We start from the raw sequence: 18,241 nt of genomic DNA, 5'->3' as shown, positions 1-18,241 counted from the left end.
TGGGGGAACTACAGATTTAAAGATATTGTTTTTCACCAATCATATTAGTAAACATTGCTATGCTGCAAGGTGTGGGGAAATGGATATATACAGAGACGGCTATCATATGTCACACATGGGGTTATAAATTGTATTATATTCTGGAGGGCGACTTTATCAACTTATACTAAAAATTTGGTCAGTGTATGTTAAAATTTTGTCAATTTAAAAGTTTACTTTGATTCAGAACTATTTTTATAACTTCATTTTGTCCTGAAACATCTTATCAGAGCAGACTAGAGCAACTTTGAGACTGCAGGCAACTGTTAAGTGGTCCAGTGCAGGATTCTAAGTAACATCTCTTATTAACCCTTACTTGGACATATTCTAGACAATTGTTGGCCAAAACCATGAAATAGAGCCTCTTGCTTATTTTAAGCTTATTAAAAAAGGCAACCAATTGGCACATTTTGGCTTGTCTGTTTTATATAAACAGCCTATACAATGTTCTACATTGATGTTCCACAATAGGGATGAACAAACTTTTCTTGTAAAAGGCCAGACAGTAAACATTTTAGGCTTTGTGGAACACGGAGTTCTTGTCACTAAACTTTGCAGTGGTAGCAAGAAAGCAGCCATAGGTAATATATCAGCTAATGAGTGAGGTGGTGCTCTGGTAGAACCTTATTTATGGACACTAAAAATTGAATTTCATAAAAACTTCACAGGTCATAATATTATCATTCTTCTTTTGATTGTTCCTCCCAAGCATTAAAAAATATAAAAGCCGGGGCACCTGGGTGGCTCAGTAGGTTGAGCGTCTGACTTCGGCTCAGGTCAGGATCTCTCGGTCTGTGAGTTCGAGCCCCACGTCGGGCTCTGTGCTGACAGCACAGAGCCTGGAGCCTGCTTCGGATTCTGTGTCTCCCTCTCTCTCTGCCTCCCCCGCTCGTGCTCTGTCTCTCTCTGTCAAAAATGAATAAACGTTAAAAAAATTTAAAAAATATATAAAAGCCATTCTTTGTTCAAGGACTGTACAAAACAGGCAACGGGCTGGATTTGGCCTGCAGGCCTTAGTTTGCCAAACTCTGTGTTACGTTATCACTTGTTTCTTAGAAATTAGAAATTGCTGCAGCACTATTTTATGTTATCTAACATGCCGTAACTATATTAAGTAACTATATCTTAAAAACTAACCATTGTTTTCCAAACAAAAATTAAAAACCACTTCAATGCAAGCAAAGTCAGGTCCATTGTCAATATTTAAAAATTATTATTTTGTTAAAGGCTAGGGTTTTAATAATCCCTCCTATGATCCATTCTTGTGCACTTTTCCCCCCTGCGGTTAGGCCCCAAATCTTTTGTATTGTCACTCCTATGGATACTTCAGAGGTCAGCATCAGACCAAGACAGCTGATGGTGGTCACCTGGGTTAGCCCATCCATATGGTCTGATGCATGTCCTGGATCTGGCAGCCAAATAGCTGGCTTGTTAGCATCAGGATAGCAGTTATGATCTAATGTTCCAACATTAGAACATAATATGGATATATTATATAATATGGATACCCCAAAGTATCCATAGTCAGAATCGTCCTGAAAGTAGCCAGTTATGTCCAGCACCAGTAGCCTCATTTAAAGCCACTGGCTAAGTTCTTAAGAGAGAGAGAGCTAGTCAGTTGAACTGAAAGGTGTTGTATCCTTACCCATTGGGAAAAAAACTAGCTTCTTGCCACTACATTCGTATGTTAGAGTGAAGGAAGAGTGAAAAGAGTGAGAGCTCCCTTTATTTCAATAGTCTATGCAGCTTCCTTGTCCTGACCAAGTGCAGAGTTTGCCTTGCCCAACCAAATTAATGTTACGTTTTTGGTTGTTATGATAGGTTCCAGGTTAGTTTTGCTGTAAAAATCTTAGCCACAGGCTTCTTTGCGGTAACTAATTGGCTATAAGGCAGTTTTCCCGTAGAAGATATAAGAATGAAAAATAAGAGAGGCACGTTAAAGAGGACACAATGAAACATGAAAAAAGTTAAAAATCTTAATTATTAACTTCTTTCATTAAGAGAGGTATCAATTTTTCAAACACTGCATATTTGCAACTGAGCTCTGTATTGTGTGTCAAAGCCTTCCATACTTGTTCCTTTTTGGTTTATTGTTACTTGTCTGTTGTTAGACATTCCAAAGTTCTATGGGAAAGTGTTAAATGTTGTAATTCATTTGTAACTGAACCTGTTACCACTGCGGCTGGTAGGTTACTTTCTAGATAGTATGTGATCTGGTTTGTACTCTCTTATTCCACATTTCCAGTGTGTCTTATCATCATGTTTTCTACCAAGTCCATATATATGTAGTTGTTATCACTATTTTAAGACTATCACATCTACTTGTCATGGTATAGACAATTATGAAGGCTGGCTACGGTTTATATAATATAAAAATTGGAACTCTGTCAATGGGGAAATGAAACCAAACTGTGAACCACTTATCTTTTATGGCAAAATTACCTTATGGCCAATTAGTTTTGCAGTGAAAATGTTTGTGGCAAAAATGCTTACAGCAAAGATAGTAGTTATGGTTATGGATGGTAATGGTGAAAATACCAGACACAGTTGGAAGAGACTTCTAGATTTTTTTTCATGTGGCAACCAACAATGCAAGCAGATGATTCTGGTTATTGTGGACCCAGGCTCTAATACATATACAAAGGATCCACATTTCCAAGGAACTCTGCAAACCACAGACAGGATACCAAAGAAGCTATCTCTCTTTTATTAATAAGCTAGTATGAAGACAGGTGGAATGTAAGCTGTAGGATTCTACCTGAGGAATTCCAAGCCACAGTCTTCTTCAGAAGTATCTGAACTGAAACAAAACAAAAAAGAACTCTCTAAACTTTGAGCCACCTTTCAGATGGCGCAACTAAACAGGAAGGAATGGAATATCTTCATGGGATGAGTGTTAACTTTCTGGGTTTGTATGTGTTCAATCTGTGCAGCTGGAATCCTTTCTAGCTTCACTTCCAAGAATTCAAAAACAATATGATTGTATGCCAAGTAGATGTAGATGAGCCAAGAAGCTTTTGTGTATTCTTCTCTTCATGCTGGTGAGTGGGAGGACATCCTTGAGTCCAATTTGTAAGCTTTATCGTATGACCAGCTAACATGAAGAGGCAGAGATGGCCCAGAATGTTCTTTCTGTTAATGGTGGACTTTCAGTTATGCTTAAACTTCCACATCTATCATCTCATTGATCTTGGATAAAAGCTACTGTTGAGCTTGTATGAAAACTTGCCTTTTGTCCAAATCATAGCCTTTATATGGGTAGGATACCAGTCCACAATTTGTTCCCTTACTGGTTTGTGCTTGTTATACTTCCATGATTGGAACACAGCAAGAGCTGTGGAGGGCATGCATTTGGAAAAAATAGTTACAGGTAAGGAGCCCTTCCCATCCTGGCTACAAATGTCCACTTTTGAGTCATAATGTGAGACGAAATACCATCCCATTGAGTGTGCAGCTGATTGCTTATGCATCCTTTTGACACTTTAATTGGTGTTAATTAGTATTTTGACTAGTATTTACTTAGTATTTTGATAGTTTAATTAGTGTTACAATGGCATGTTTCATTACCCGTAAGAGTGCAGCCAAGCACTGGACATTGATTAGATGAGCTGCATCAGGCTGTGTGCATGAGGTCTGTATACTCTCATCTAGTGTCTCTAGGAGGTTAGCTGCTGTATTCACTTCACTTGGATCATTGCATGTTGTCCATGACTCAGCTACTTCTTGAGTGAAACAGGGAGAAAACCCTTGTTTCCTCCTCTTCAGGACTTAGGTGGTGTCCACATCTATTCCCCCAGTATTACCTTTATCACTCAGAGAAGGAGCTGTGGTTGCAGTGCTGGAATGGATCCCAGAGCGGAGGTAAGTTTGTTGCTGTCAGCAGCATCATTCCTGATGGCCTCCATGGCCGTGCCCAACTCAATCAAATCAGCTTTGAGTAGCCTTTGTCCACGGAGGGTTTTAAAAAAATCCGTGGTGTAGCCCCTCTCAATTACGCTCAAGGGGGCAGGCTCTGCCTATCATGGGAGTCTGAGTTGTCTTTCACCTGTTGTAGCTGGGCTTCTTAGACCTTTCTCCATGTCAACCGCCCCTTCCTCATCATTCCCAAAGCCAGTCTGAGAGAGGTTTAAAACCATATTAAACTTTTGAATGTGTATATCTTTTGCCCAGAAATATTACTTTTTAGAATTTATTGTAGCAAAATACTCGTCAATACATATATATTCTATTCCATTGTTTATAATAATAAAAAAATTAGAAATAACCTAAATAGCCTTCAGTAGGGGAATGCTTGTGATAAACAATGTGAACATACAGTGCTGTTATACAACAGGTGCAGAGTATGAGGTAGGTCTACAGGTCTATAAAGTTGCATGAACAGTATCTGAAACCTACCGTTGAGTGAACAAAAGGAAAGTCACAGATCGGTTGATGTCATTTCTATAGGGTAATAATTAACGACAACAAAAAGGAAACTATGTATTTTCATAAGTATGACTATGAGTATCTGTGCATGCAAACATGGCTAGAAGGATTCAGGCCTAACTGGTAATGGTGGTTTCCTCTGCAGAGAGACTGGGATTGGGGGTTCTGGGAAAGAGGCGACTACATGTAACATTTAATATATTTACTGTGGGCATGTATTTGTGCTCACTTGTGTAATTAAAAGTAAATAATAATTTTTCAAAGAAAAAGAAATAAAATTAAAGAGATGGATTTTAAAAATTCAACATTAAGAAATTAGCAGTACTGTGGTCTGTACTCTGGATTCCGCACGTGCAGGTAGCTTCATGTAGATGACCTGGGTGCCCGAGAACCCTGCCACTGACACTATGCAGGGCTGTTCAGGAGCCATGTTCTTGCCTTGGGCACAGGGCTGCAAGTTCTGGGCTGGAGATTTAGTGAGGAAATGATAATGATCAACTCTGTTTAGCATGAGGGATATGATAGTTGGGAGGGAGATGTAGGGAAGGAAAAAATTTTCTCTACCCATCCTAGGTTCATTGACTGGAGTTCTGCAAATGAGACCAACAAAAGAGAGATTAAAGGAGAAAAATAGTCAGAAGTTTATTAATGCGTCCATCTGAGCATACACATGGGAGGACTCCATGATGAATACCTCAAAAGGATGGTAAGAACTTGGGCTAATACGGCTTCTTAGCAAAAGAGCGATGAATTTGTAGAGAAGTGACAAGCTCAAAAGGACTTTGAGCTTCTAGAGAAGGCAAATTGTGGGAAGGTAAATATATAGGGGAAAATAATGGAAGATAAGGTTGTTTTTTTTTAAAATTTTTTTTTCAACGTTTTTTATTTATTTTTGGGACAGAGAGAGACAGAGCATGAACGGGGGAGGGGCAGAGAGAGAGGGAGACACAGAATCGGAAGCAGGCTCCAGGCTCTGAGCCATCAGCCCAGAGCCTGACGCGGGGCTCGAACTCACGGACCGCGAGATCGTGACCTGGCTGAAGTCGGATGCTTAACCGACTGCGCCACCCAGGCGCCCCAGATAAGGTTGTTTTTAGCAAGGTTTATTATGTAGATCCCTTTGATGCCATCTCTGGATTGATGAGTCTAGAGTTGTCTCTGGTGATTAAGTATCGTCCTGCCCTTCCTGGTAGATATGGGGTGTGCAGAGAGTTGTTATTGTGTTTGTTTCTTCTCCACTGCCTTCAAGATCAAAATAATCCTTATACCAGAGTGGTATATTTTGGACTGGCATTCTCTGAACCCCTTCAGAGATATTCTAAGGAAAGGGACTATAGCTAAAATCTTATGTGTGTAAGAAGGGAGTAAAGTTATCACACTCAGATGTGAAGATTGTACCACAGCCAGGAAGCAGGAAATCTTCCCCTCATATCTTTCCCAACAAGTCCCTCCCACCCCAAGCCCAAGAGCCTTAAGATTCACCACTTCCAGAATTACAGATCTTGGCAGGTCTTGATTATGTTTATTTCACCAATTCTTGCTCATTAAAGTCTGACTCACATAGGAAGAGCAGGAAAACAGGCCCAGTCTTTGGGTTCATAGAAGTTTTTAACCTCACCATAAATCTGCTGTGAAGAGAGTCATCACTTTGAACAGTGGTCTTGAAACACTGGTGTGGTTTGAGTCGTCTTATTCTCTTAAAGTCCTGTAGCTGGCACTGAAGAGACCGGTCCTTCTCTGCCCTCTTGCAACAGAAAGAGGACACTGCATGTTGTCTGGGGGCTTGCTTATCTTTTCTAGGCAACAACTGTTCCGAGGAGAGATCTACTGAAGCCAAGGGGCTTTGGTGGGTTTTAACATCTCCTATAAATGTTTCAGCTGGTGATTTTTGTTATTTGAAACTTCTTTGCTTTTCTAGTTCTGGTATGCTAACTCTTTTGTATGTAATGCCTGATTACTGCAGTAGACTGAATGCGTCCCCTCAAAATTCATATGTTGAAATCATAATGCCATGTGATGGTATTAGGAAGTGGGGCCTCTGGGAGGTAAGTAGGGTGTGAGGGTAGAGCCCCTATGAACAGGAACAGGGCCCTTAGAAAGGAGGTCGCAGGAGCTCTCTTGCCCCTTCTGCCTCGTGAGGATGTAACTAGAAGGCATCAGCCTGCAACCTGGAAGAAGGCTGGCACCCTGATCTCAGACTTGCTTCCGAAACTGGGAGAACCCTGAATTTCTGTTGGGCGTAAGCCACCCAGTCTGTGGTAGTTTGTTGGACCAGACTGAACTGACTAAAACGGTCACTTCATTAAGGACTCTTGAATAAGTATCATGCCCATGACACCTGAATCAATCAATCTCTCTCTCTCTCTCTCTCTCTCTCTCTCTCTCTCTCTCTCTCCCCCCCTCTTTCTCTCCCTCTCTCTCTCTCACATCTGCTTCATCCCTGACTGTGTACTTGGGATGTTGTTTCAGGACCATCCAAGTGCGTGTGGGTTGTAGGATGTGTTTTGGTGATGCTGATCACCTGGCTTGGCTTAGCATAGGCAGAAGTGTTACCTTCCTTAAACTTTTTTTTTTTTAGTTTATTTATTTATTTTGAGAGACAAAGAGAGAGAGCATGAGTTGGGGAGGCACAGAGAGAGAGGGAGAGAATCCCAAGAAGGTTCCACACTGTCAGCATGGAGCCCGAGGTGGGGCTTGATATCATGAACCATGAGATCATGACCTGAGCCGAAATCAAGAGTTGGACCCTCAATCAACTGAGCCACCCAGTCGTCCCACCTTCTTCAGTCTTGGTAGTGGCTGCAACTGATGAACGAGTATAATAGTGTACATGGCTGGAGAGGGAATGGAAGGACCTGGCACCCACCAGTTCAAAGGACAGTTTGTGCGTAGCAGTGGGATGTCCGTTATTTTTTGGTCAGTGGAATCTTTCTATGCCTAACAGTAGAGTAAGGCAGAGCCTTCCGCTTTCTGTTAGAGACTGTGGGTCTGCTGAAACCCACAGTTGATCTCTACTGATGATGCAGCTGTACTTCCATGAATGTTTTTTTTTCTTATGATTCCAGTATTATTACCAATATAGTACTTTTCTTGTTGCTGGTTGTTTTATAGGACATTGGGAAGTGGGGTATCAAGCAGTGCTGGTCTGACATCATGATACCTTGTATATCATCATGGGCTTTTTTACCACAGCAATTGAAGTATTTACAGTCTAAATCCCAAATGGCATTTGGAGATGCCCATATTTAGTGCCCCAGCTTTCCTCCCTAAAGTGAAGTCAAGCAGTCGTCAAGGTCCACTGACACACACACTGTCAATTGTGCTATTGGTGGGAGAGACCCAACAGGGGAGCAGATCTACACTGAAAACAGTAGGCAAATTTTTGGTGGTTACCTAGTCTATCCTTAAATATAAATGCACAATCAAAAATCATATGAATTTTGGGTATAATTGACCACTGAAAGAAAAACACATGGTTGGGGCACCTGAGTGGCTCAGTCGGTTAAGTGTATGACTTTGACTCAGATCATGAACTTACGGTTTGTGAGTCTGAGCCCCGGGTCAGGCTTTGTGCTGACAGCTCAGAGCCCAGAACCTCCTTCAGATTCGGTGTCTCCCTCTCTCCCTGTTCCTCCCCTGCTCGCACTCTCTGTCTCTCTCTCAAAAAAAATAAACATTAAAAAAATTTTTTTAAAGCAAACTACATGGTTGACAATAGGTAGGGAGTGGAATGGTAGAGGGACAGAGGAGAAGGGGAAGGGTAGGGCAGCTGATATCTTCACTTTACCTGGTAACGTGTCAAGAGATATATCCTCAGTATATGAAACAAGGACTAGAGGTTTAAATTTATTATTTAAAGGCCCAGCGGCACCTGGGTGGCTCAGTCGGTTAAGCGTCCGACTTTGGCTTGGGTCATGATCTCACAGTTGGTGAGTTGGAGCCCCGCATCCGGTTCTGTGCTGACAGCTCGGAACCTGGAGCCTGCTTCGGATTCTGTGTCTCCCTCTCTGCCCCTTACCTGCTCACACTCTGTCTCTCTCTCAAAAATAAACATTAAAACTTAAAAAACACAGAAGGGGAGGAGTGCTAGTTTCTGGCTGAGTTTGGTGTGCCAGAGCCACATAGTGAGAGGTAAAAAAGACTTAGGAATTGTTTAAAGGCAAAAACTGTTATGTCACTGGGATGTCACTTCCTCATCGGTAGATGAAGGTGCTTAGGTCTTCTGTTACTTTTAATATCCACTGTAGCTGTTTGTAGAGTTGTGGCATAATGCCAGCTGGGTGTTCAAATACACATTTTTCCATTTCCCAAAGAAAAATTTTTGGGGCTTCATGAAAATCTGGATCATTTTTTGGAAAAGATATTTGAGTAAGCAATTAAGCAAAGAAAGGCATAAAAACATCCTTTCCCCGGAGAACCAAGGAAAGGGGAGGCCTTCTGAGAGACCAAGTAGTTGCTTGTTTTGTTTAAGAGGCTGACACTATCTAATGGATTGAAATGAACTTGCAATTGGACATTTAGTTAATTTCCCTCTGCTAACCAGTAATGGGAGATTATGGTAGGAAGACCAGATTCATCATAGACAAAAATAAATCAGATTTTTTTCCCCATTAAATCCAAGTTGCACTATGAATTAACCTCTACTCCATTATATTATAAATTTCTACAGACACACACAGCCATGTCAGTTTTGCTGGTCAGCAGTGGAAGAAAAAAAGTTGTGAGCAGGTGTTTTGGTTTCAACCTTCTGTGGTATAGCATCCTACAGGCTGTGTTGGCTGATTGTAGAGATGTTTTATAAAAGTTTTTTTTAACACTGCCATGTCTGAAAGTGCAAAGGCAAAGAGCGTTAAGCTTTCTGGTGAGAAGAGGCATAGGAATATGATGGAAATGAAAATCAAGATAATTTCACAAATTCAAAATGGTGAGCAAAGGACAAGCTGTACATGTAAATAGGAGATGATTGTTGAATAATAGAATGTTTTCAACGGATGAGGAACACATCACACAGAATATTTAAAGCATTATGCTTGTGCAATGGACAATAATGAACAGGAAGTAAAGAAGAAGTATTAAGGGAGTAAGGAATTTAGGGGGAGGGGGAATGAAATCTGCCTGTACAGATTTTCAATGTAGATATATAAGGTACAACTCAATTTTAGACACAGATGCCTGATGGGATGTAGGTAAAGCACGGAGAGTATATCCAATTTTAAAGTTTCATAGGGCCACCTCATATGCTAATGGTCATCCATCTAGGGGCTGCAGGCTTGTATTCTTCTTGGTTACTTTTTGATTCCTGGCAGACTTACAAAGAGCCTCTGGAACTAACCTGTGTCTAAATAGAGCTGCTTCTGGGACGGTGGAGTAGAGGCAGGAAGAGGCTTGGAAGCCAGCTATTAGACCATCCCTAATATCTGCAGGATCCAAAGGAACAGAAATGTAAGTCTATGTACCATATGTCTGAATCAAAATTGTAAATAAAGATAAAGTAAATTCTATTATTTACCTTGACAAATATACCTTCAAAATAATCTGGAATTCCAGGTTCAAATATAGAGTTTTTAGACTCCTTGGATCCCATGCTGAAATATTGGTGATTTGGAGAAAGTTTGCCCAAAGTCCATTAGCCCCCAGCTTGTCCCCCTTCTCTTCCTACCGCTGTCTCCTGTGTTGCAAGCAGCCTTGAACACATGAGGCTCCCAGCCAGGAGGTCCAGAGCCTCTGCAAATAGCTGCCCTTGGCCATTCGTTGGGCCTGGAAGGGCACACACTTGTAGCATGGTCTGCCATCAGGAGGGTGGGCCTGTGGATGAGGCCTGTAGGACAGGCTTAGGCTGTTCAGGTAGGTAATTCTAGGATCCTGAATGTCTAATCCTTGTCTAGAAAGGCTCTAGGAGGGCACATGCCCTTGGTCTCACAGATTCCCTTCCTGGCAGGGAAGGATATAATCGAAAGAGGGCCAGTGTGGGGTTTTCTAAAACACAGGGCCCAGATACTAGGTGGTACTTCCGGGAAATATGATTTTATATCTCATTGAAACTTATTAGAGAGCTGGGAAGTGGCAGTAGAAAAATATACTACCTCACTAGCAGACTGTTGCTCAAAATGACTGGGAAATCAGCTTTGAACTGGGCATATTGGTCTATCCTTCAGTTACAAATGTAGGTAAGTTATTTGATTGATACCTAAGTAGACAGAGTGGGGTCAAGAGCAAATGGTTGCCTGTTAGCTACTAATGAATCTGGAAAGATACTGCCTCATTTGAGAATGAATGAACATAAAACAAAACAAAACATGGGTCCATTAAAAATTACTGCAGGCGTGCCTGGGTGGCTCAGTTGGTTAAGCATCCGATTTTGGCTCAGGTCATGATCTCACACTTGGCGAGTTTGAGCCCTGCATCAGGCTCTGTGCTTACAGCTCAGAGCCTGGAGCCTGCTTCACATTCTATGTCTCCCTCTTTGCCCCTCCCCACCTCTCAAAAATAAGTAATCATTAAACAAATAAATAAAAATTACGGTAGAACAAAGGGATAGGGGACAGTCCCCTAGAATCTCATAGAAGTTTTGTATCTTTGAAGAGCCTAAAGGGTCCCTAAGAAAATTATAGGACATTGTGGAGAACAGATTTGAGAAGTGCTTCTAGGATGCAGAAAAAAGCACAAGCAAAAGGAAGCAGAAAATGGAAGTGAGAGCAAAGGTCTACTATACGACTACTTTGGATTCCTAGGGAGGATAGCATAACTAAGGATTAAAAGTAATAGTAAAGGACGGAATAAAATGTAAGTACATGGGCTGAAGGGGGCTCCCTGTATTTCAGATAAAAACAGAAGAGATCTGTATGTAGATCTATCCAAAGAGAAAATTTTGAATTACACAAGTTTAAAACATCCTAAACACGTCCTCTTGGAAAAGGCAATTTAACTACAAATTGGAGAGACACAGTGAGCATTTTTTGGCTAAAAGCACTCTGATACTCTTTGGAGGAATTGTCTTCTCTCCACAAGAGTCAGCACAGCAAAATGTCAGTCAAGAACCAGTATCCTTTCCTGCCAAGAGGTGAGAATGTGACCTGAGACGAATAACAGCAGTGTCTCTCTGGAATTGGAACTTTCACAGAGTAACACAAAGGCAGAAGACAATTGCTTCTGCTCATTCACGCCACTTGCAGTACCTTGAAGTCCGCTGTCAGTTCCTGAAACTGAAATTTCAGGAGTGGCTCTATCTTCTGTCTTTTCACGTCTTTTGGTGAACCTCCCTTTAGATTTTGAGTTTTCTTATATACCTTCCATAAATTTCACTTTTGCTGCACTTTTCAAGGGACCGTAAGGGAAGAGGAGTTTGGGGGTGGTGGGGGGAACCTGTCAGAATGAGGAAGAAGGTTTTTATATCCCCTTTCACTGGGCAGGTCCCAATAATCCACAGCTTAAGAGAATGAAGAAATTATGCTTCTCTAATGCACCAGTAGGTGGTGCTCTCACAAACTGAGTAGCTGATGCCCAAAAGTAAAGGGTATGAGGCCTTCTGGAACACTGTGGGTAGGATGGCTCCTTCCGATGGTGGCATTGAATGACATAAAGCCAGAGAATAGTCAAATCAAATCTCTAAGCTGTCACTTTGGGCTGATTTGCTGTGGACTTACTGTTTGGTGCCTTCCAGACTCACAATTACTGACGTAATGGTCATATTGCTGTAGGCATAGTTCATGTGGAGTTCATTCCTTGTCTTCTCACATCAGTAAACTGAGAATATATCAGATGAGACAGTTTAGCTGCTGGCATTTTAATGACAGAGAGTGCTTCTTCAGTTTACTATGTTTATATTCTGTGTACATGCTCACACAAATATGAGGATTTCTCATATCTTGTAATGACACTAGCGAAGAAACCAAAATAGGCTGTCTTCAGCAACACTGTTAGCTGGAAGGCTTTTAAGGCTGCTGTATGTACAGGATTTGGAAGAAGAAAAGGCTGTGACCCAGACATTTAAAATAAGTCAAGTTGTCTTTTGTGGAGGAGGGCAATAGAAAACTATTTTTAGATAGCTAAGGGCAGGGGGATCACGGCATCCACATTTCCTTCTTGAAAAAACTGTTCCAGTCAACCAAGAGAAGGCGCAAAGTAGAGCAGTAAATAAGGGGAACCGTGGTCTGAAATGACTCAAGGTTCTAACCTAAGCCTAACCCCAAACCTAACCTGAACCCTGAACCCAGGAATCCTGTTGGATTCGTTGTTGTCAGGGGAGTTTTGCAGTCAAAGCATAAAGCTTGGTCCAGCACTGTTTCCCTGGGCTGCTTCCTTCCTCTGCGGCTCATTTTCCTGCACCAGGAAATGTGTTTCTTGTGACACACCCTTTGCCCCTATTACAAGACGCCTTGTTTGGTGAGCACTTGTAATTTGTATTTTGTTTATGTATTTGCAAACAAAATCTAACCTATTCACAGGGCTGTGACTCAGAACTGAGAAATAAATGTTTCCCCCTTTCCACCAAGCAGGATGTTTAGTGAAACATAATGACCTTTTTTTTTCTTTCTTGCTAAGCAAAGTCATGTTTTTCTGCATCTTTAAAATCTGGATTGGACAATTTTATCATACAGAAGTAAAAGAATTGATTTGTAAGTGTATGTGTAAAGAAATACATTGAATGCCAAAAAAAAAAAAAAAAAAAGGAAAGAACTTGAATCCTGTCACCAGAGAGTGCTTGGATTAACTGTGGTATGTCCATATTTCTGGAATGTTGTGTGGCTTTAACAAGGAGGAGTTATGGTTTATAGGCACTGACCATTAGGAAAGGCCACCATGAAGTAAGTTGGAGAGAAATGTATGTAGAAAAATCAGAGGAAAAAACCTTTTATTTGTGTGAATATTTTCATTTGTGTGCATTGAGATGAACATGGGGAAGAATGTGGACATTGAACTATTAATATTCATTGTCTTCAAGGAGTAGTGGTGGTAGGAGAGAGGGTCACGGGTGAGAAGAATACTATAGGGTTTTTATTTGGTACTTCTAGGAATTTTTAAATTTTTGGCGCATAATAAAAGGCAATACAAGTATATATTGCCATTTCAGTTTGAAAGAGAAATCCAGTGGAGTAAATAATAAAGATAATTCATCCTGAATGACTTCAGTATTTTTTAATTGAGAAAGATGAATACATGATCCAGGGATAAATAAGATATCAAATCCCTTTGTGTGTCATTGATCTATGTGATGGTGTCATTGTTGAGTCTGCTCAAAAATTACTATATGCTAAATGTTCTCAATTTAATAATTCACATACCACAAAATTTGCCCTATAAACATCTGCGATTCTGTGGTTTTTATTATGTTTGGAGTTGTACCTTGGAGTTCTTTTGCATTCCTTAGGAATTTCTGTATATGAGATCATGTTATCTCTGAATATAGTTCTACTTCTTCCTTTACAGTCTTGATGCTGTTAATTTCTGTTGCCGAGATATATTTGCCTCTAGAACAACACTGAACAGAAGTGGTCAGAGTCAGGGGCACCTGTGTGGCTCAGTTGGTTAAGTGTCCAACTACTTATTTCTGTTTAGGTCATGATCTCACAGTTCATGCTATGGAGCCCTGTGTAGGGCTCTGTGCTGACAGAGCGAAGTCTGCTTGGGATTCTCTCTTTCTCTCTGCCCCTACTCCACTCGCATGCACACACTCTCTCTCTCAAAACAAATAAATAAATGTTAAAAAAAAGAAGTGGTCAGAGTGGACATCTCTGTTTCCCTTAATTGTAGGGGAAAGCATTCAGTCTTTCACTATTAAGTATGATGTTTGTGTAGCTTTTTTAAAGATGCTCTTTCTCAGGTAGAGAGGTTCCCTTCCATCTTTATTTCTTTAGTGTCTTTTTTTTTTATCATGAAAGAGAAATTGGCTTTCAATTTCTTGAGGTAATGTTGACTAACAAAAAGCTGTACATATTTAATGCATACAGCCTGATGTATTTGGAGATAAGTATACACACATGGAAACATCATCACAATCTATGCCGTAAATATATCCATCACCCTCATTGTCAAAATTTTTTTAACGTTTTATTTTGAGACAGAGAGAAACAGAACATGAACGGGGGAGGGTCAGAGAGAGAGGGAGACACAGAATCTGAAACAGGCTCCAGGCTCCGAGCTGTCAGCACAGAGCCTGACGCGGGGCTCTAACTCACGGGACTGTGAGATCATGACTTCAGCGGAAGTCGGGCGCTTAACGGACTGAGCCACCCAGGCACCCCTTGTCAAATGTTTTTCTGCAGCTATTGACATAATCATGTGGTTTTAGGTTTTTACTGTTAATAGAGTGTATGGCATTGGTTGATTATCAGATATTAAACCAACCTTGCATTTTTGGAATGACTCCCACTTGGTCATGGTGCATAATCCCTTTTATATGTTGCTGGATTCAGTTTGTTAGTATTTTGTTGGATTTTTGCACTTCTATTCATAAGAGATGTTGGTCTTTAGCTTTGTTTTTGTTTGTATTTGTACCATGACTGTGGTTTTGGTATCAGGACAAGACTGGTCTCATAAGATTAGTTGGGGAGGGTTTTTCACTCTGCAAACTTTTGGAAGAGTTTGTGAAATACTGATGCTAATTCTTCTTTAAACATAGGATAGAATTCAACATTGAAGCCTTTTGGTCTTGGGCTTTGTGGGTAGTTTCTGATACTAATTCAATCTCTTTACTTGTTATGGGTGTACTCAGATTGTGTATTTTTTTTCTTGAGTCAGTTTCAGTAGTGAGAGTGTTTCTAGGAATTTGTCCATTTCATTTCTTTTATACAATTTGTTTCATACAATCATTCATTGTATTTCTTTATACTCATTTCATTTTTTTTAAATTGGGCAATTTATAGTTCATGTTTCATTCCTGATTTTAGAAATTTGAGTTCTCTCTTTTTTCTTGGTCAGTCTAGCTAAATGTTTGTCAATTTGTTGATATTTTCAAAGAAGCAGCTTTTGGTTTCATTGATTTTCTCTGTTGTCTTTCTATTCTCTTTCACTAACTTCTGCTCTAATATTATTTCCTCTTTCTTCTTGCTTTAGGTTTAGTTTGCTCTTCTTTTTTCAGTTCCTTACAATTGAAGATTAGGTTATTTATCTGAAATTAAATTTTTAAAAAAAAATACTGGTATTTACTGCTATAAATTTTCCTCTGAGCACTGTTTTATCTCCATTCCACAAATTTTTATATGCTGTGTTTTTATTTTCACTCATCTTAAGTTATTTTCTAATTTCCTTTGTGGTGATTTCTTTTTTGACCCATTGGTTATTTAAGAGTGTGTTATTTAATTTCTGCACTTACGAATTCTTCAAATTTCCTTGTGTCATCAATTTCTATTTCATTCCACTATGGTTGGAGAACATAATATATTTTCAATCTTGTTGATTTATTGAGGCTCATTTTACAGCTTAACGTATGGTGTATTCTGGAGAATGTTCCATGTGTACTTGAGAAGATTGTGTGTTTGCTACTTTTGGGCAATGTGTTCTTTTTTTTTTTATTTTTTTTTTTATTTTTTAATATATGAAATTTACTGTCAAATTGGTTTCCATACAACACCCAGTGCTCATCCCAAAAGGTGCCCTCCTCAATACCCATCACCCACCCTGCCCTCCCTCCCACCCCCCCATCAACCCTCAGTTTGTTCTCAGTTTTTAACAGTCTCTTATGCTTTGGCTCTCTCCCACTCTAACCTCTTTTTTTTTTTTTTCTTCCCCTCCCCCATGGGTTTCTGTTACGTTTCTCAGGATCCACATAAGAGTGAAACCATATGGTATCTGTCTTTCTCTGTATGGCTTATTTCACATAGCATCACACTCTCCAGATCCATCCACGTTGCTACAAAAGGCCATATTTCATTTTTTCTCATTGTCACATAGTATTCCATTGTGTATATAAACCACAATTTCTTTATCCATTCATCCGTCGATGGACATTTAGGCTCTTTCCATAATTTGGCTATTGTTGAGAGTGCTGCTATAAACATTGGGGTACAAGTGCCCCTATGCATCAGTACTCCTGTATCCCTTGGATAAATTCCTAGCAGTGCTATTGCTGGGTCATAGGGTAGGTCTATTTTTAATTTTCTGAGGAACCTCCACACTGCTTTCCAGAGCGGCTGCACCAATTTGCATTCCCACCAACAGTGCAAGAGGGTTCCCGTTTCTCCACATCCTCTCCAGCATCTATAGTCTCCTGATTTCTTCATTTTGGCCACTCTGATTGGCGTGAGGTGATATCTGAGTGTGGTTTTGATTTGTATTTCCCTGATAAGGAGTGACATTGAACATCTTTTCATGTGCCTGTTGGCCATCCGGATGTCTTCTTTAGAGAAGTGTCTATTCATGTTTTCTGCCCATTTCTTCACTGGGTTATTTGTTTTTCAGGTGTGGAGTTTGATGAGCTCTTTATAGATTTTGGATACTAGCCCTTTGTCCGATATGTCATTTGCAAATATCTTTTCCCATTCCGTTGGTTGCCTTTTAGTTTTGTTGGTTGTTTCCTTTGCTGTGCAGAAGCTTTTTATCTTCATAAGGTCCCAGTAATTCACTTTTGCTTTTAATTCCCTTGCCTTTGGGGATGTGCCAAGTAAGAGATTGCTACGGCTGAGGTCAGAGAGGTCTTTTCCTGCTTTCTCCTCTAAGGTTTTGATGGTTTCCTGTCTCACATTCAGGTCCTTTATCCATTTTGAGTTTATTTTTGTGAATGGTGTGAGAAAGTGGTCTAGTTTCAACCTTCTGCATGTTGCTGTCCAATTCTCCCAGCACCATTTGTTAAAGAGACTGTCTTTTTTCCATTGGATGTTCTTTCCTGCTTTGTCAAAGATGAGTTGGCCATACATTTGTGGGTCTAGTTCTGGGGTTTCTATTCTATTCCATTGGTCTATGTGTCTGTTTTTGTGCCAATACCGGGCAATGTGTTCTTAAAGTGATCTGATAGGTCTAGTTGCTTTATGATGTCATACATTATAAAGTTGGCTTGTATAATCTTGGATATATTACATAACGGAAATTATGAAGAAATTCTCAACAAAATATTCTGAAGGGGATGTGACTGGGGCTTTGCCGGCCTCACTGTGTCTGCCATTTTTAATTTTCAGAGTCGGTTGACTGTAATCTTGTTGCTTATATATTCCTGTGCTTATATCCCATCCTTGGCACACAGCCTCCTGGACAGAAATAAAACTGGATTGTTGGGTATATTTTGGAAATGCTCCAGAATTGGTGAACAGAAGAGTCTTTATGTTGCAGTATGCTGTATAGTGATGGCCTTCAGCTTCTTCTTCATACAGTAGCCTGGGAAAATATCATAATTTAATTGCCATCAGATTTCAGTAAGAAAAAAGGATTTATCTGCAGAAAATAATGGAATGAATGGTTAGCTCTTTTATCTTAGAACATTGAATGAGATAAGTTTTCAGCTGCTGTTCTCTATTTTTGTTGTTGGATCAATGTTCTGAATAAATAAGATGTAACCATTTAACACTCAGAGTTTAACATGTCTGTAGCAATCAGCCTCATTATTGTCACTACAACATTGCATTTTGCAAATGTTATTCTGTCGTGTCAGATACCAGTTTGTAGTGAGGTTATATTTATATCTTATGTCTCTAAGGCATATAATGGAAAACAAAATTGATAAAGTACTCAAGTTCCTTTCATTGTGATTTGGAAATGAGAAATCTTTACAGAATGAGAAAAAAAATATTCTGAGGGAATCCATGAATTTTGATAATTATCTCTACCTGGTGGGACTGTGAGTGGCTTT

General features: G+C 40.0%; 1 protein-coding gene across 1 annotated transcript; it reads left to right on the top strand.

The window, feature by feature from the left end:
• The first annotated feature begins 3,384 nt into the window (after positions 1-3,384).
• Positions 3,385-17,803, top strand: LOC131517573 (protein kish-A-like). The gene is made up of 3 exons (XM_058739901.1): positions 3,385-3,409; positions 3,837-3,900; positions 17,519-17,803. The coding sequence occupies exons 1-3, from the start codon at positions 3,385-3,387 to the stop codon at positions 17,766-17,768; spliced, it is 339 nt and encodes a 112-aa protein (XP_058595884.1). The 3' UTR covers positions 17,769-17,803.
• The last annotated feature ends 438 nt before the right edge of the window (positions 17,804-18,241 follow it).

Source organism: Neofelis nebulosa, chromosome 1, assembly GCF_028018385.1.
Source record: "Neofelis nebulosa isolate mNeoNeb1 chromosome 1, mNeoNeb1.pri, whole genome shotgun sequence".
Lineage (NCBI taxonomy): Eukaryota > Metazoa > Chordata > Mammalia > Carnivora > Felidae > Neofelis > Neofelis nebulosa.
The sequence above is the reverse complement of the archived record's forward strand: the minus strand, read 5'-3'. Positions and strand labels throughout refer to the sequence as shown.

Coding starts and splice junctions, on each gene's coding strand:
- LOC131517573 (XM_058739901.1), top strand. CDS start 3,385: ATGCATTTGGAAAAAATAGTTACAG. Junction 3,410..3,836: donor TTTGGAAAAAATAGTTACAG/GTAAGGAGCCCT, acceptor CTATTCCCCCAG/TATTACCTTTATCACTCAGA. Junction 3,901..17,518: donor GAATGGATCCCAGAGCGGAG/GTAAGTTTGTTG, acceptor AATATTCTGAAG/GGGATGTGACTGGGGCTTTG.